This window comes from Vicia villosa, unplaced genomic scaffold (genome assembly GCF_029867415.1).
Source record: "Vicia villosa cultivar HV-30 ecotype Madison, WI unplaced genomic scaffold, Vvil1.0 ctg.000911F_1_1, whole genome shotgun sequence".
NCBI classification, from domain to species: Eukaryota; Viridiplantae; Streptophyta; class Magnoliopsida; order Fabales; family Fabaceae; genus Vicia; species Vicia villosa.
The window spans coordinates 269218-289266 of NW_026705409.1; the positions used below are offsets into that span (position 1 = coordinate 269218).

Below are 20049 nucleotides of genomic sequence, written 5' to 3' on the forward strand. Positions count from 1 at the left end.
ATATTAGTAATAGTAAAGGTGAAAATATATTACCTTAAATAGGGTGTTGTTTGTTGTCATATGTCTAGTCTTCTACAAACAAATTTCACCGATTTTTGAGTAGAGGTAAACCAAACAAAAACTCCCTCCATTTATACTAATGAATCCTCTCCAAGTCAATGAAGTATCTCAAGCAAACGACATCAACATAGTACGCTCTTTTGTCCACGAGTATGGACGTGCCAACTAGATACAACATGTATGACCTCAATGCACATACTCTATGATGAGCTACATGTGCATCATCTACATCAGCCTCAATTGTCACATCCATGTGGTATCTGTAGAGCCTCTCCAAAAATACAAATCTGGCATGACATCCTCTAGTGTCATCCATCTCCTTCTGTTGGACATCACTATGGCCAACTCCGAAATATTGCACCAATATATCTAGTGCATCATGTCTAACGAGTCTGAAGTAGTTTTAAAATCTTCCTCTAATTGAAATAGGGATGACAACGGGTAGGGTCGGGTGCGGGTTTCACACTACCCAAACCGGCACCCGAAATCACCACATGAACCCGAACCCAAATCCAAAGGCTACTCGGGTGGCAAAATAACACCCACACCCGTTAGGTTCGGGTTTTTCTACCAGAACCCGCGGTAAAACACATAAAATACAACAGCAACATTGAAATTTCCATCAATCCAAACGGGTGAAAAAATATCGTAGAATCATATATATTTAGGGGCACTTATGTATTTTTAGGTCTAAGCGGGTGTGGTTTCGGGTGCGGGTTTCACACTATCCAAACCTGCACCCAAAATATCGGGTGGCACACGAACCCAGTCAACTCAGGTTTTCACCCATTGACTCAAGTTCCGGTGCGGGTGGGCCTCGCGGGTTTGGGTCTGCCTGCCATCCCTAAATCGAAATATATATGAGGGATGACATATCATCAAGTGTGATGGACATCTCATCAAACAGAAGAGGGAATGAAAAAGTCTCTGAGTGTCATATCTCGATAAAATCATAGAATAAACAATAATTAATAAATGCGTACCCAGTCACGGATAAATCTTGCAGCCCAGATAGTTACATGACATCCTAAAATCACCATTCATCAGGGTGCGGCAAATTCGGAATCTACTAATTGTGGTTGATTTCAATGACACATGGTGGTGTAAAAAAAATACATCAACGTTACAAAGTTCAAATTTTATAATAGATATGTTTAAAAGAATAATGTGTATTCATTTTACCTCTCAATCTCACACATGTATGACAACATGGTCTATATATAGATAAAATAGTGAGGTGTCTAGGGGGTCTCTTGGATAAACATTAGAAACATAAGTAGTAGGTTGGACTCCTGGGACATCAGGGGCAGCAGCATGGGACTCGTGTCTTAGAGAAGAAGATGTCGGAGACACGTGAATTCTAAAAGATGATGTTTCAGCATCAAATGAAGTGGCACCAACGACTAGACAAGAGGGTCTAGCTCTTTTCCTCCGATCAAAAGCATGTTGAATCACTCTACCCTGCATCAATATGTCTACGTTGTCAGACATTTTAATTGTAATTACACTACAAAATATATCATAATCAAAGAAGTCAAAATCAGGGGACAAAACAGAAAAATTCAATAAAGTAACATAGAAAAATAAAATTTGGAAGTTAACTTATGCATTGCAAAACAATAAAAATGTGCTAATTAACTTTTGTATCCTCCTGAAACCATAAAATGAAAGATCAGAGCATACCCAAATATTATAACTTCAACCTTCAAAGAACCTACATGCATGCCTAAATAAACAACATATTATGTGTCCTAATGTGCCATAATCAACCTATAATGCATTTAACTTAAAGCTAATACATTAAAAACCAAAAAAAAAAATGAAAATTTTACCGAATGTGAGAAGTCAACGATTTTTCAATTAAATGGAGTGCAATAGAGATTGATTGATGTCCTAACCTTGAATGCAGTGCAATAGAAATAGCAAGAAAACTTCAAATATGATGGAAGACAAGTTTGCTCACGAACTTGATTTTGAGTTATGAGTAAAGTCTCTAAAATGAAATAAAGAATGGAAGAAGGAGGAAGGTTTGATACGTTATACGACTCAAATGCGTATGAAAGTTAACCTCCATATATATTCATATATGGTCGGCCTTGGATCTGAAACTTGACTTTAAATGATTAAAAATGCATCTGAAGGTTAAATTCAGAGTTTTAAGAACATTGTTGATTTTTTTCACCAGAGTATGTGAGCACGCCTAAGGATGCCAAAAGTATTCTCCACGATATTTGGTCATATCATTTATCAATTCGTCCAAACAAACTTGATTGGTAGATCCAACATCAACCTTCCCTACCTAAAATAATGAATTAACTACCAACCAGTTTTGCAAACATTAATAACTGAACTGATGTTAAAATAATTATATTACACAAACAATTTTAAAATCAAATAAAAAGACAAATAAACCAAATCAAAATTAAAACTGAAATTGAAAAATGTTAAAAACAAGTTAAAATAATTAATACAAAAATAAAATAGTTTGATTCTTTAATAAATGAATCTATTTAGGAAAAATTGTCATCATACAATTAGTTTGGTATAGTTCAGAATTCCAAACCAAATTTACAAAATAAATAATTTTGGTCCAAAAATTGTCATCATACAATTAGTTTGGTATAGTTCAGAATTCCAAACCAAATTTACAAAATAAATAATTTTGGTCCAAACTGATATACCAACCCAATTATGTTAGTTCAGTTCGATTTGGTTTTATGATAAACTGTACCATGAACAACACTAAGAAATATTTACCATGAACAACACTAAGAAATATTTACCATGAACAGTACTAATAAATATCATGACTGATTTATTCAAAATTATATTTGTTGGCTAGGTATAGAGGAAACTTGAAATAGCATGCCATTGATCAACCTACAACAAGTCATCTTGAAGATAATGCTAGTATATTCCTTCAACATGAAAACACCTTTCAATGGTTTATAAATTACCAACACTAAAGCAAAAATGCCACAAGCACTAAAACTTAATTTTGTTGCAGCCAATACCATCACACCCAAAGACTAAGTTTCAGAAAAATAAAGAATGTCTCTCTAGAAACATGGGAAAATAAATAAAAAATAACAAATTGTCTAGATAAATAACTTGACTAACAAGCTGAAATTCTTGAAGCTTATCTTAACCCCTTCTCTTGGCTTCTTTCCTTCCCATCTAATATCTAGATGGTTATATACATGGTGTTTGATGTTGGTATAGGTATGTACAGAAACCTTCTCCTCTAAGGGTATGTATAACCAGCTTCTAAGGATCTTGTTCAAGTCATAAAATGCTATCTCGCATATAAGGTCAAACCTCCATTACCGGTGCCATGACTTTAAATACGGCTTTCCCGTTGGATCATGTAATACAGAATTCGGATGTTGCAGATTCATCCATGTCATGTTATCAGGCACCATTACACTAGGCGCAGCCTCACGTGCGGTGAAGTAATCTAGTGGATGGGAAGCCTGTGGTAAAACAGCCGGATTAACCCTGGTAATGCCTGCATCTACTCCATAAGTTCTTGGAGTAAGAAACTGGTCTGGGTTTCTGACAGAATCATAAGAGCTATCGGGTCGTAGTTGGTTACAATGTGATAGCATACTAAATAAGCTCTGATCAAAGTTTGATCCAGTGCCGACACTTTGACTTGAAAGACTGCTGCCATCTGATCCGTTCCAGCCACCGCGAATGTGGTGGTTAGCTGGGGGCCAATGATGACCAATAAAATTACCAGTATTTAAGTGAGATTGGGATGTCGTTGCTATGGAAGCAGTATTAGGCATGGAAGCAGTATTAGGCGCTCAATCGGTTACATTTGCTACAGCCAATGAATCTTGCCTGGGGATGAATGGATCTTGCCTGGGGATTAAGTATCTTCCTCCTGCAATGGAATGAATATTCTCTGACATACATTCTGGCATATAAACCTCGGTACAGCTACCATACCATTTCTCCCAGCCAATTCAGTATTGCTCAGAAATAAGGGGGGATGCCTGACCTTGATACATGACATGTATTTGTTGCCATCAAATGAATGTTACGCTCAGAGAACTTTGTCTTCTTTATTGGGCTTTTCTCCCTTAATGTGCATGCCATCGGAAGTAAACATCGAATTTCTGGATTTACCTTTCACAATGCCTTTTCCAAAAACCCTGTCAAAAATTATTTCATGAACAGTAATATTAAATATTAAGATAAGATAAATGTTGATTATACATGAGAAAGAATATAAAACACAGTTAAGACTTAACCACCCAGAAAGAGGCATATACCAAAATAATGCGACAAAAAATCATGCAAGAAATGTAAATTCAGGCAACACTTCATTATGCCTACCAAGTAAACCAAGTTATCACAACAACAAAATCTTAATTGACAAGTGTCTGGTTTCAGGATCATCAAAAGCATCGTAACATTAGAAACAAATATTTGAAGCAACGTTGACAACACCTACGAACCTAAGAGGTTGGAATACATAGTATGATATGGATACAATACAGCACTGATATGGGGACAATTTAAATAATACTAAAAATAATTTGTTAAACTTAAATTCATGTTAAGAAGGAAGTTGCACACAACTTATTGGTATAAAGCAAACCACTTAAACTAATCAAACAAGAAGGCCCAAGAAATAGAATCACTCAATTTTATTGGTCCTTTTCTACACGGATTCAACCCAAACTTAACAAACAGGCCGAACTACAACTAGTTTGAAGGACAAATAACAAACGCAATATGAAATTGATGTGCTTAGTATTTGTTTGGTACTGCGTTGCATTTGGTAGAATCACGTTAGATATCCACTGTTGAGAATCGGTTACAAATCAATTAGTATTGATTTGTATTCAATTAGTCATAAGTGTAAATTATATCATTACCTATTGTGTATACATATTTTGCATATAAATATACAGTATGTGTGATCATATTCGACACACAGAAATACAATCACAACATGGTATCTAGAGCTGGTTGACCCACTGTCTTCCAAAGAATTTTTTTTTTCGTTTCCGCAAAACATCCGGCCATTCACGGCACTACACGAGCGCACCACCGCTCCTGACGACTTTTCCGGCGAAGTAACCACACTGTCGGCATCGTCTCCTTCCAATCGGCAGGTATCACAAATCGCCGCCGCGGTCCGCCTTACAACGCGCCCTCACACGCCTCTGTCGTCGCCGTTTTCGCCGCCGACATCGCCTTCCTGTGCTTTTTCCAGATTTGCTCTCGGTTTTTGCATCCAAGCAACCAAAAATCATGGGAGATACCGATTCCGCCACTTTTACGAAGGTTCCACTTATCCCGTGTGAGAAACTCACTGGAACAGCCAATTATAATATATGGGCTGGTGCTGTCAAAATGTGGTTTCATGGTCAAGGACATGAAGATCACTTAACTACAAAAGCAGAAAATATTACCGCCGCCAAACGCGATAAGTGGAAACAAACAGATGCTTCTCTATGCACTGTGTTATGGTTTTCCATAGCAACTAATCTTCAAGCACAATACCAAGCCTTTACCACTTGCTATGAGGTTTGGGAAAAGGCTAAGAAAGTGTTCTCCAATGATGTCCATAATCTTTACAGCGTCATCACCAAACTCAACTCTTTGAAATTGGAGAATATGGATATGCAAGCCTATCTGAGTAAGCTTGACGCGTTAAAGAAAAATTTCACAACCCTAATGCCCTTTACCAAAGATCCAACAACTTATGCTGAACAACAAAGTAAGTATTTCATGATCGTGGCACTTGCCGGACTACCATCAGAGCTTGATTCTGTCCGGAACCAGATTTTATCAGGATCCAATGTTCCAAACTATGAAGCAGTTAGTGAACAACTATTGCGTTTGGCTACACCTCACGCCTTTGGACCGGTCTCCACTCCTTCTCCCACTGAATCATCTGCTCTTGCTTCCAACTATCATGGTCGTGGTGGACGAACCGGCGGAAGGGGTGGACAACGTCATGGTATTCGTTGTAACTATTGCAATCGTTACGGTCACATTGAAGCTGATTGTCGTACAAAGGCAAGAGAACAACAACGACAACCACGGGTCGCTGCCGTTGCTCAACCGGACAACACTAAAGACATTACAATTTCCGGCGCTGATTACAATGATTTTCTCCAATTCAAAGCAGCTCATCAACCATCATCATCTGTTGCTGTTGCTCAGTCGGGTAATCCTGTAGCCTTTGTATCTACATCTTCTCTTGGTCCTTGGATCCTTGACTCTGGTGCCTCTGATCATATGACTGGTAATAAATCACTTTTATCTCACTTGTCTTATTCTGATTCTTTGCCTTCTGTCACTGTGGCTGATGGTTCTAAAATCAAAGTTCAAGGCCTCGGTCAGGCACACCCACTTCCAAACCTGTCTTTAGAGTCTGTTCTTTACATTCCTGGTTGTCCTTTTAACCTGATATCTGTTCATAAGCTTACTCATACTCTTGATTGTTCAGTCATTTTTAATAATAATTCTGTTTATGTTCAGGATCGACGTACAGGACGGACGATTGGAGCAGGGAGTGAATCTGGAGGATTATATCATCTATCTCTACCGGTGGCATGTTCAATTTCTTCTCAAGACCTTACACATCAACGTTTGGGTCACCCTAGTCTTAATAAAATGCGTCTTTTAGTTCCTGGTTTTTCGAAGCTTTCATCTTTTGAGTGTCAGTCGTGTCAATTAGGCAAACATACTCGTAGTACTTACTGTCAACGAGTAAATAAAAGTGTTGCATCACCATTTGCTTTAGTTCATTCTGATATTTGGGGTCCTAGTCGTGTGAAGTCTACCTTAGGATATTACTATTTTGTAACTTTCATCGATGATTTCTCACGATGTACTTGGTTATTTCTAATGAAAAATCGTTCAGATGTTTTCCAAATATTCCAAGAATTTTATGTTGAAATTAAAAATCAATTTAACACTTCCATTAAAATTTTACGTACTGATAATGCTCGTGAATATATGTCATCCCAGTTTCAATCTTTTTTAACATCACAGGGAATTATTCACCAATCATCATGTGCTCATACACCACAACAAAACGGTGTTGCCGAACGGAAGAATCGTCATTTAGTTGAAACCGCTCGGACTCTTTTACTTCACCATAATGTACCTTCTCGTTTTTGGGGTGATGCCATCCTCACAGCTTGTTATCTTATCAACCAAATGCCTTCATCGGTCCTTCAAGATCAAATTCCATACTCTATCTTGAATCCACAACATGACCTCTATCACATTCCGCTTCGCGTCTTTGGTTGCACATGCTTTGTTCATGATCTTAGTCCAGGTAAAGACAAACTCTCTGCCAAATCTCTAAAATGTATTTTTCTAGGCTACTCTCGTATACAAAAAGGATATCGTTGTTTCTGTCCTCAACTTCAACGGTACATTGTTTCCTCTGATGTTACATTCTTTGAAGGTTCCCCATTTTTCTCTGCCTCTGTGTCACCCGATGAGACTTGTAACTTAGATGCTCAAGATGTCCCTTCTGTCATTCCCACACCCATTAAACCTCCATTGCAGGTCTACCAGCGTCGGACACCCCGTCCATCGGAAGTTAGAGATGATATTAATCCACCAGCACCATCTCCTACTCCAACTGTTCCTCCAGCTACGTCACCTGAACTTGACCTCCCTATAGCATTACGAAAAGGTATTCGATCTCTGACGTAGTCGGAAGCCGCCCAAAGGAATAGCAAGCGCTAAACCTTGAATGAAAACAGGGTTGCAAGCGCAAACCCTATAGATAAGCTCTGGAGTCCACCAGGAATAAAGAAAACTTTGGATTCTATATAATAAAAGAGATAATCCTTATGGCTATGCCAAAGGTCTTTAAATACATAAAACAAATAAACCCTATTGGGCCTTATGGGCTTTTAATCCAAAACAAAATTAAATAAAACAAATAAAATAGAAATTGCTTAAATATTAAAACTAAAATTGCTTAAATATTAAAATGCTTTCCGACGTTCGATTTCTTCTTTGATACGCACAATCCTCCTACATCAGTCTCCTTCACTTCTGAAGAACTCGACCCCGAGTTCTCTTCTTGATAAAGAACTTCATCTGGCAGCTTGCTATAATTGTAAGTACCAACTGAAAACCTCTCCTTACGCCGAAACGCCATCACATCTTCTCCCACATTGAAAACTTTGATTTCCATGTGTTTATCTCGCATAGGAGGCAAATCGTTTGTCGGGTCATCTGCGGTCAACTCCGTGAAATCCTTTAGGATCCCTAGCAGTTCTTCTGGAATTGTTGTTTCCTCCTTTGCAACATTCATCAACCCTTTGATCATCACTGGACAGAAACATTCAGTTTCTTTTACAGCCTCATCAAGCTCCTTTTCACTCTGCATCATCATCAAGAATCTAGACTTCTTTCCTTCTGGATTCTTATCAAAGTGTAAAACAGGAGCCATAATAATTTTATGTGCGCCCCATGTAAACATCATCACGTTATCCCGTCCTCGATAAGTGATATCATTATCAAACTGCCAAGGCCTACCAAGTAAAATATGACAAACATCCATATCAAGAACATCACAAAGTACCTCTTCTCTATAATGTTTTCCGATGGAGATAGGAACTCTGCAGGTTAGTGTTACTCGAACTTGGGAGCCCTTACTTACCCAACCGAGGTTGTACGGCTTCTCATGTGGTTTTGTGGACAACTTCAAATAATCTACCAATTTTTTTGACACCAGATTCTCCATGCTGCCACTATCCACAATTAGATTACACACTTTGTTCTTGATAGAACAATGTGTCTTGAACAAATTCTTGCGCTGCCCTTCGTCTTTGGATGCTAGTAACATTCGCTGCAACACAAAATTTACCCTCTCATCAGATTCTTCCACCGCAAACTCAACATCGGCATACTCATCGTTCTTAACTGTAGAATCTTCTCTTTCCTCATCTTCCTCCCTTTCTTCCACAACAGCAGCGACTCTTCTTGTTGGACAAACATTTGATTTGTGGCCTCTTCCGTTACAACGATAACATGTGTCTATAGCGGGTCTAGCATATGGATTATTTGGCCTCTGAATTGGTGCTTTACCATGCTGCACACTGCTAGAGCTGCTAGCCCCCTTATTCTCAAGATTGGAATCCCGAAGTGTTGCATTCTTTTCCTTGTCACCTGCTGATTCACAGTTACTTTGGGGTGAGTACCTTTCAATAGACGAGAAATTTCGAGGGGATTTCTCCATCAATTCTGCCTTCAAAGCCAAACTAGATGCTTCAGCTACGGTCCATACAGTCTGTAAACCCATCTTCTCCTGCAAGGATCCCTTTAGGCCACTGATGTATCGAGCCACTTTCTGGCTTTCTGATTCTCCCAATTCATTGCGCTCCGAAAACCGCAGGAACTCAGCTGTGTATTCAGTCACGGTTCTCTTGCCCTGAACACACTCAATGTACATCTTATAAAGAATTTGTTCATAATCTTCCGGTAAAAACCGCTCCAGCATCAATTGTTTCATTCTTCGCCAAGTTCTGACTGGCCCCTTTCTTTGCCTCTGCCTTTGAACAACAAGTTTATCCCACCAGACAGCTGCAGTACTTTTAAGCCTGATCGCAACCATCTTGACTTGCTTGTTCTCAGGGACACCCATAACGTCGAAGAACCTATCGACGTCGATCTGCCAATCAAGAAACTCCTCCACTCCCATCGTTCCGTAGAACAATGGAATATCAGCCTTCACTCGATAGTCATGGTTGTTCTGTAGATTCCCACGATTATCCTCTTCATCGTGAGGTTCTTCTTCATCAGAACTCGAATCTTCGACACAGTTTCCACCCCGTAGAACCCTAATTGGTTCCTCTCTCCTGTCTCTTCGCCGATTCCTATTATTGTTGGCGTTGTTCGCCTGATTTGCTAAATTCGCCATCTGTTCAGTCAAAGCAGTTAGAGCCGCGGTAAAAGCCGTGGTAATTCCCTCAAGATCTGCTTTGGTCACCGGTTGATCCGCCATAGTTGTCAAGCTACGAAAAGAACAGGAGAAAACCTGCTCTGATGCCAACTGACGCAGTCGGAAGCCGCCCAAAGGAATAGCAAGCGCTAAACCTTGAATGAAAACAGGGTTGCAAGCGCAAACCCTATAGATAAGCTCTGGAGTCCACCAGGAATAAAGAAAACTTTGGATTCTATATAATAAAAGAGATAATCCTTATGGCTATGCCAAAGGTCTTTAAATACATAAAACAAATAAACCCTATTGGGCCTTATGGGCTTTTAATCCAAAACAAAATTAAATAAAACAAATAAAATAGAAATTGCTTAAATATTAAAACTAAAATTGCTTAAATATTAAAATGCTTTCCGACGTTCGATTTCTTCTTTGATACGCACAATCCTCCTACATCAGATCTCATACTCCAAATCCTAAATATGTTTGTGTTTTAAATTATGACCGTCTTTCTACTTCCTATGTGTCTTTTGTGTCTGCTTTGGATTTTGTGTCTATTCCTAAGTCTACAGGTGAAGCTATGACTGATCCCAATTGGCGTCAGGCGATGATGGAAGAAATGGTTGCATTGCATTCAAATAACACTTGGGATATTGTTACTTTACCTTCCGACAAAACTACAGTAGGATGTCGATGGGTTTATACAGTAAAGGTTGGACCAGATGGTAAAATCGATCGTTTTAAAGCTCGTTTGGTAGCCAAAGGATATACACAGATATTTGGTCTTGATTATGGTGACACTTTTTCTCCAGTGGCCAAGATTAGTTCAGTCCGTCTCTTCCTTGCAATGGCTGCTATTAATCATTGGCCGCTTCATCAATTAGACATTAAAAATGCCTTTTTACATGGAGAATTGGAGGAGGAAGTATATATGGACCAACCTCCAGGTTTTACCGTTCCCGGCAATTCTAGACTTGTCTGTAGGCTTCGTCGGTCTCTTTATGGGCTGAAACAGTCTCCACGTGCTTGGTTTGGTCGCTTCAGCTCTGCCTTGATACAATTTGGTATGACTAGATGTGAATCAGATCACTCGGTTTTCTTTCTTCTTTCCTCTACCGGTCAACGCATCTTTCTTGTGGTCTATGTTGATGACATTGTTATCACTGGAGATGATACAGAGGGTATCCAACGGCTCAAAACGCATCTTTTCAACAACTTTCAGACAAAAGATTTGGGTCCACTCAGATACTTCTTGGGTATTGAAGTTGCTCATTCCTCGTCAGGCATTGCAATTAACCAACGTAAGTATGCATTAGACATCCTCAATGAAACTGGTATGCTTGATTGTCGTCCTATTGATACTCCTATGGATCCCAACGTCAAGCTACTTCCGGGTCAGGGGGAGCTGTTGAAAGACCCGGGAAGATATCGACGTCTAGTGGGTAGACTCAATTATCTTACCGTCACCAGACCAGATATTACTTTTGCAGTGAGCATTGTGAGTCAATTTCTGAATGCTCCTTGTGATACTCATTGGAATGCAATTATTCGGATTCTCAGATATATAAAGAATGCACCAGGAAGAGGCCTATTATATGAAGATAAGGGTGATGCTAAAATCACGTGTTATTCCGATGCAGATTGGGCAGGATCACCGTCGGATAGGAGATCCACTTCTGGATATTGTGTTCTTATTGGAGGAAATATGATCTCATGGAGGAGCAAGAAACAAAACACAGTTGCACTATCTAGTGCTGAAGCTGAATATCGTGTTATGGCAGCAGCATCAAAGGAACTTGCGTGGCTCAAGAATTTACTCTCTGAACTTAAGTTGGGAGACCTTCAGGACACAAGACTCATATGCGACAATCAAGCGGCACTTCACATTGTATCCAATCCGGTATTCCATGAACGGACCAAACACATAGAAATAGATTGTCACTATGTAAGGGAAAAAGTACTATCAGGAGAAATAACCACAGAGTTCGTCAAATCTGAAGATCAATTGGCTGATATGTTTACCAAGTCTCTTAAGGGTTCTCGAGTGAATTATATTTGTAACAAGCTCGGATCATACGATATATACGATCCGGCTTGAGGGGGAGTGTTGAGAATCGGTTACAAATCAATTAGTATTGATTTGTATTCAATTAGTCATAAGTGTAAATTATATCATTACCTATTGTGTATACATATTTTGCATATAAATATACAGTATGTGTGATCATATTCGACACACAGAAATACAATCACAACATCCACGTTGCCGTGAAAGCTACATATAGTAGCTTCTTTGTTTTCACGTTTACAATGCATTGGGACGCGAGAATGCCAACACAAACGTAGTATATTGATTATAGCATATATGCAGGACAATGGATGAGGAATAATCTCTTCAAGAAAATGGAAAATATTACTGAACGGATAAAATGTGAGTCCCACTAGAGAGCACCCTACTGATGTGAAAACAACTCACATTCAGTCCTTAATTCCTACTCACGTATTGCCTGCCATTTTCTTCTCTTGCCCCTTATTATTGGATTCTCCTTTGCATACCAATCATGATCCTCCAATCCTGGCTTGTCATCTGTACATTCTGTTATTCTTGCCTCCTGCGAACCTATTTCAATTTCTTTCCCTTCCAGCTGTCCTTCTAGAACTAGTGCCATTTCATTCACATTTCCCTCTTACCCTTCCTCTTATACACATACTTAACTGGTGGCCTATCACAAATTAATTTTAAAAAGAGATAAAAAAAAGATGCATTTGCATGCCTCTAAGTCACAAGCGAGGACACAAGAGAACCGAGAGGGTCACAGAGAGAAAAACATATTACATCTCTGGTTTACGGCGATGAACCAGCAACAGTGGAGGCTATTAGTTGCAGACCACAAAAAGGAAAGACAACAGACATGTTTAAGAGAGAAGGTTGTACGCCAGTGTGAGAGAAGCCGCGTGAAGCAGAATTTGGTCAGGGTTTTTCTTAAACAAAAAAAAGGGTATTGGAATTGGAAGAAAAGAAGAAAGGGAGTTTGCAACCAGGTTGCATGAAGACGATGATTACCTTGTGATCAGCGGAGAGAAAAAGAGGGGAGAAGGAGTCGAGTATTCGAGAATGGAGCGAAGGGTTGGCAAGTTCATGCGCAAATTTGTTCTTCCTAAGAATGCTAATGCTGATGCTGTTTCTGCTATCTGTCAAGATGGAGTGCTTAGTGTTACTGTTCAGAAATTGCCTCCTCCTCCTCAACCTAAGAACCATAAAAGAACTATTCAGGTTACCATTGCTTGAAACATGTTCATTCAATGATGTTTTTCTTTCTTAGGATCATTTTAGTAAGTTTTTTGAATTGATTGATGCCCTAGAAAGTAATGTTTTTGTTTATTGATTATGATTTGTTTGTCTTATATTCGGCTTGTGACAATTTATTTGTGTTATTATGTTTGTCTACCTGTTTGAATTTTGTTAGTTCTTAAATCTCTTGTGCAGTGCATTTTGTTAGGATTGCTCTGAAAACCAAAAGTCGAACTGATTTTAAGTTTTTAACGACATGGTTCACTAACTTGACCCCTTTGTCTTAGAACAGTTCCTGTCGAATTGAACTGTTTCTCTTTAAGCATTGAAAGGTGCATTTCGTAGTCTTTTTTGAATATATTTTTAACTCGTTACATATTAACAATCATTATTTTTACAAGAATAGTAAGAATCAAGGAGTGATGTTTCCTTGTGTTGCCTTAATTACAATCTCTTCGGTGGTGGCACCACCGATTATCTCGCTAGCCCTCTTCAATCCAACACATTGATATTGTCCTATAGGATCCTGAATTTCAACAAAAAGCTTCAATTCACTAAAAAAACTCAAAATCGTCATCATAATATACTATATGTCACACACTACTAATCGAACCCGTGCAGATGCGTGGGACAATTCATTTATAACTGAAAATAGGTAATGTATGTATATCTGATAACTTAGTAGTGCATAATTCTTTGAAAATAGAAGCAAACTCACCCACCCGAGTAACAATTCCCAGCTTCTCAAGTTTATGAACCGCATCGTCTACATCAAAATTGCAACTCTCATTGAATTCTTTTCTGAGAAGTTCTTCACACCTTCGATCCAGTTCCTTAACTCACATATAGCTTATATTATAAACACCAACCATAGAATAGAACTCACTCTTGATTGTTTCTTCAAATTAGAATCAAAATATTGACTTATATATATGTATACATATACCTGTCTTGTAGCTTCTCCTTGTTTCATCAGAATAAAGAATGAAATCACTACCTCTTTCACCTGTACATTAAGTAATTCAAATAAGCACTTATTTTAACATGTTTGGATTATGCAAAAGTTGTTTCTCCAATAATCTAATCACTAATTTCTTACTTCTTGTTGAATGACATCATCACATAAATGGAGAAGTGTTCCTCTTCCACTGTCGAGTTGTTTTTCATACATCGACTGTGTAATCATATCTTGATATGTGGCCAAATTTTGTTGAAACCTATATTAAGTTAAATACAATTACTAGTTGTTTTGTTTGTTAAATAGATTCATCAAAGACATGTTGAATGTGGATATTAATAATGCGAACAGTTAGTTAGTTAAACATGCTTACGTGAAGTATGTTTTAACACAATAACCGACAACGGTAGAAAAAACGGCCCCAATAACCCTCAAATCGGCTGTAGCTGCTTGAAGTGAACTAACTACAGCTACCTATGAAGGAGAAATTAAACTTGTTTAATGAATGGATTAGTTTGTTAAACTCTTTGGTTAATATACTCGGTTAGTGTCGGTGAAAGAAAACTAACCAACCCAACTATAGCAGATCCAAGAAACTTCACCCAATCCATAGGAGTCAGGCCAGGATTTTTCTTTTCTGGCTGTCAAGCAACAACTAAAGATTATTAGCACCTAGCAGGATTCGGACTTGAGATCTTGAGTGAAGCACATTCCTCAAAACTCGAGCCTTCGCCAACAAGTCAACTTTTGGGGATTATCAAAGTTCACAACATAACTGCGAACACTAACAATAAAATGTTTTTGAAATGCTTTATAATTGTGATAACTCACAAGAACGATTTCCATGTCGGCCATTGGGATGTTTCTGAAATGCTTCACGAAAATTCCTCTGTCTGGTTTTGAATTGGAACTCGCTCGCCTACAAAGGATGACTGTATTTTCAAAAAGAACATTTTTTTGTAGTATTCTATACACAATATATATACCTGTAAACAACAATGATCCTATCAAATGTAGGTTCTTGGATTGTTGTCTTGCTTAGCAAACTACCAAAACTGAAAATTACAACAAATAATTTCATAAGTGACAAGCTATGAAGTACAGCGGACAGCAGAAACACGACACTGACACGGACAGACTCTTTTCAGAGGTGTTGGTGCTATAAAGGTGACAAGTTTCTATTTTCTTATAAAACTAAGTGTAGAATCAATTGAACATGAACTAAAGCAACTACAACAAGACCTCAATGGCATCTTTTCAAGGCGTATCCGGTCATATACATCATCTTGATAAGCTTCTTCTTCTGATGAGTTTATTTTTTTGTCCTTCTTTGGATCTAGTTTTTTACCATGTCTTTTCGATCTTTTTGCTACTAGTTTTTCCAACCTGCAAAGACGTATATTAATTTTAGTGTCGGTAAATTTTCAATTACGAGTTTCTTAATTATATTACCCGAGTGTTCTTAGTAGAAATGCCCAGAAACGTGCGATGAGCATGTCCACTTTCTCCATTATAAAGTAATCCGTCGTTTGATCGATTCCAATTCCGCGCCGAAAGATTATATACTAAAATAATGAAGTTGTTAATATGTAGTTTGAAGAATTTGACAATCTTCTAGCAGCATCATGCTTTGATTCATGTTTTTGGTTATTTGAGATGAAGTTTTCTTGATGTTAATAATTATATAGTTTTGAACTATGAAGTATGAACACCATAAATACGACACTGATATGTGATAGTGATAATAATTTGAAAAAATAATAATTAGAAAAAATAAAAAAATTAAACGTAATCACAAGTGTTGATGTCGGTTTCAGATAGCAAGATAGCAATACTGATACCGACACACCTTTTTATAAAGGTGTCGGTGTTAGAGGTTTTGAAGTATTACCTTTTCATGAAAATCTGGAAGGTTATTATAGGGATGTGCTTCAAAATATTTTTTCAAAAGCTTATTGTCAAGCTACATTCAATGACAAAAAGAAACAGATTAGCAGCTGCTAAAAGCACATTAAGTAACTAATCATAAAAAGAGTTGTAAACCTTAGATTCATTAACAGTGATTGGAAGATTTAGAAGATACTGTCCAGAAAGTGCAACATTAATTTCATCATCAGTTGCAATATTGAAGTTGCTCTTTTTCATTACCTAAGTAAAGAATCAAACAATCTTATATTATATATAAATTAAATGCATTAGTTTATATTATGTAAATTATTGAAGCATCCAAAATACCTCAAAAAGATAGGTCAAGAATTTTTGTTCAAGTACATCTATTTCTTTAGAAGTTAAGCCCTTTTGTTCCAACTTTTGGGCACTAGAGACGGGATCAAAGAGTGAATGCAGTTGCTGTTACAAAAATGCATGAAGTAATTAATTAACTCCAAAGTAGGGGGTGGCAAACAGAGATATCTGTATGCTCCGTTTAGGCCTGTCCAGCGAAAACTCGCAAAAAAACAACGGAGTGAGCGTATTAAGACATAAAACTTTGGATTGACCCGCAAATAAATGGGGGTAGGGCGGTTATGCGTGCCTTGCAAAGTAAAAATTGCACAAATTCTCATTAATATACGCGTTTGTAAAAACCCGTAAAAATGAAGTGGAGTGGGACGAATATATTAAAGTGTTGATTTAAAACTTTGACCCGCCCTGCAAAAATATGTGAGCAAAAGAGGCTGTCCGACAGACCAACTCCGTTTTGCCACCCAGGGCATGTTCAACAAACCAGCCTCGTTTTGCCACCCTACTCCAAACACATTGTTCTAGCTATATGATATTTGAAAATGGTCGAGAAAATAAATAATACCAACATATCCTCAAATTGTAGATGATACCAAGCTCTAATTGTATATTCAATTCTTTTGCACAGCTTCAAAAACTCGTCTCCATCGGCACTATGCTCTATATCCAAAGTCACAATGTTAGTATCCTCGTATCGTGTGTATCTTCATCATATTTTGAAAGATAGTGAATAGTTATCCATGACGCATCTGATGCCCGACATATTAGTGTCAAACACCAATACAATAATGAGACATGTGATTATATACTATTGTGTTATTAATGTCAATGTGTCGATATTATTGTCATGTGTGAATATTTCATAGATAAAATGCAATCTCTACTATTAAGGACAAATAGAACGACAAATAGAACGCCAACACTGATATGTTAACAATAGAAATAATTTTAAAAAATGAATAAATTGAATATAATCACAAGTGTTTTTGTGCCATGTCGTGTCCAATAGGAAGACACATTTACTTCAGAAGCCTAGGTGGTACATAGTATCACTATATAGATAGTAGAAAAAAGAAGCATAGGGAGACATACTCATAAGATTAACCATTGAGACGAAGAGCCTAGGTTTCAGAATTGGAATGACGGATTCACGTTCAATTCGAATCACATCTTTCTTTTTGGCTCCTTCTAAGCTTGAATCTGCCATTTTTCTTTCAACTTGAACCAAAAATTGAAAGATGAATTAATGGGTGATAAAGGGATATAAAATGGTACATGAAGAAAGAAAAGGATCTAAGAAACTTGAATGAAATTGAAACAAAAACATCATGGAATTAGATTCTTGCTTTGCGGAAAATGCACAAAAATGTTCCTAACTGTTTAAACTACCACTAGTGTAACACCCGTATATTTTAGTTTTTAATTTAAATGGAAATTTAATTAATAATTAGAATTATTGGTGACTTGTAGGATTTAATTGGAAAAGGATGGTTTATGGTGTTGGGCCATGTGTGATGTTAAGGAATGAGGGGGTGTTATGTTAGTAAAGGTCTTATTCCAATTAAAATTTATTTTATAAAATAATAAGAATTGGGAATAAGGGAAAGGAACGTGAAAAGCAGAGCAGAAGAGATGAGGGATTGGAAAGCTAGCACGTGAAGAGGAGCAATTGAGGGAGAGACCAATCAAGAACTCTTTGGCTAAGGTAAGGGGGGACTCTCCGGTTATCATCTATTATCGTGTTCTTAGATAATAATATTGATTAGGGATGTTGTTGAGTCAATTGGATTATATGTTAGGTTTAGGGAGGTTATGAATTGATGAAAATTGCATGGATTATTGATTGATTATGTGTTGTTTTGATGTGTGATGATGAACAATGATGCAATTGATGATTAACTGCCTGTATATGATGTTTAGAGTCAGTTTTGGACTCAAATTGGGTGAGATCGCAGGAACTGACGCAGACCTGAAAGTCTGTGAAATCGCCAGTTCGCGTCGCGTCCTAGTGTTGGCGCCGCGAAGGCGTACTTGTTTTCTCGTATCGCGCCGCGTGCATAGGTTGGCGCCGCGAACGTGTTTGGGTGCTTCAGGTCGCGCCGCGAACCTTGGTTGCGCCGCGTGCTGTAGCGTTAGTTGTTTTCTTTGAAAAATGTAAAAATGTGTAATTTTCAAACCGTAAGTCCGTTTTAGACGCCGTTTCGGACGTTGTTCCTTAAATTAAATGCTCTACCGTATGAAATAAATAAAACAACAATAAATTGATTTTACTTTGAAAAGTATCGTTTTCTCCAAATGTGGTTTATTCTGGTTTTGCATAATTGATGAGGTGCAATGAATTGTTGGTTGCATAATTGAATATGTGCAATGATTGTGTGCTGTGATAATGTGGTTGCTTCTGCTTGTTATGCAAATGGATGTTGTTCATGGTAAATATGGTTATCATGTGTTTTGATGAACGATGATGTAAATGCTCTGTTGTTGTTGGGTTGATTTGTTGTACTTGGTACACGATGATGAGAGGTGCTATTGTTGTTGCACTGTGTGGTGGTTTATGCGTACACACACATTAATGAATGATTTACCTGTTATGATGTTGTGGTTGTAAATGGTGTTTGTTATACATATCTTGTTGATGTGAAATATGTATTTTATTATGGTTGAGAAATAGCATAACTGTGTTTGGCTATTGATTATTGTGGTGGTTGATGATTATGACATTTGGTTGTTTAATGTTGATGATGAGCATGTTATGGGTGATACATGCATTTCATAGTCATTATGTGGCTGATCCTTGACGATGGTGGATCAGTGGTAGCTAATTCCCATTGTGTGGAATTAGTGAGTGGGTGTCGCCGTATCCTTGACGATGGTGGATCGGTGAGTTGGGTTATCCCAGATTTTGGTACCACATGCATATAGTTGCATTTGCATTAGGCTACTTGTGTTATTATAACATGAATGGAATATTGTCCAATGTTATAATATGTAATGATTGTGTAATGGTTATGATTTGTTTGGATGAATTATGGTGTTGTCTCTTGGTAATGTATTCTATTTGTTGCTGTGTGTTGATGAGTACTTCCTGACAACCTGAATATAATGAAATTGGATGAATAATGTGACTATGATGTGTTGTTATTTAAGATGCAATAACATTTGTTAACTCTGATGAGACTCACCCTTACTGTTGATATTTTCAGATTGAGGATAGCGGCTTTGGCTCGGTGAGGATTAGCTCATGAGCCAGTTCGTTTAGTATAGCGTCGGTGTCATGCTCTGATATTGTAACACTGGGGAAATGATAGCTTAGAGTTTATGATGATACTCTATCATGTTGCTATTGTATTAATTTTGTGGGATATTGCATAGATAATGTTATGTTTATCCGTATGGTGAATTTCCGCTGTGTTAACATGAGATGTTTATGTATTATGATGAATTGTTCCTTAGTGAAAGCATGACAATGAATTTATGATAATTTGTTTTAAATTGAATTGTGGCACCCTTGTTTTCATGTTTTACTCTGAATTATTTTATAAATTTCCGTAGGGTTTAGAAGGGTGT

At 37.6% G+C, this 20049-nt stretch overlaps 1 protein-coding gene across 2 annotated transcripts; it reads right to left on the bottom strand.

Annotated features, from left to right (window-relative positions):
• Positions 1–13022: 13022 nt before the first annotated feature.
• Positions 13023–17745, bottom strand: LOC131632157 (uncharacterized). 2 transcript variants are annotated; one of them, XM_058902937.1, is made up of 15 exons: positions 17575–17745; positions 17048–17142; positions 16477–16590; positions 16285–16389; positions 16133–16204; positions 15694–15806; positions 15484–15627; positions 15228–15296; positions 15073–15160; positions 14811–14882; positions 14615–14715; positions 14383–14500; positions 14230–14289; positions 14002–14116; positions 13023–13809 (listed from the first exon to the last, which is right to left on the bottom strand). In XM_058902937.1, exons 1-15 carry the CDS (start codon positions 17687–17689, stop codon positions 13766–13768), a joined length of 1425 nt encoding a protein of 474 aa, XP_058758920.1. In that variant the 5' UTR covers positions 17690–17745; the 3' UTR covers positions 13023–13765. The 2 variants fall into 2 exon arrangements, with proteins under 2 accessions (XP_058758920.1, XP_058758919.1); XM_058902936.1 differs by having other exon boundaries at positions 13025–13809; positions 14006–14116; positions 17575–17738.
• Between the last annotated feature and the right edge of the window lie 2304 nt (positions 17746–20049).

Excerpts from the sequence above, each read along its gene's own strand:
- LOC131632157 (XM_058902936.1), bottom strand. The coding sequence starts at position 17,689 with ATGGCAGATTCAAGCTTAGAAGGAGCCAAAAAGAAAGATGTGATTCGA. Across the intron at positions 15,807-16,132 it reads TTCCAGATTTTCATGAAAAG|TATATAATCTTTCGGCGCGG; the intron begins GTAATACTTCAA and ends TCATTATTTTAG. Across the intron at positions 14,883-15,072 it reads CCGACATGGAAATCGTTCTT|CCAGAAAAGAAAAATCCTGG; the intron begins GTGAGTTATCAC and ends GTTGCTTGACAG.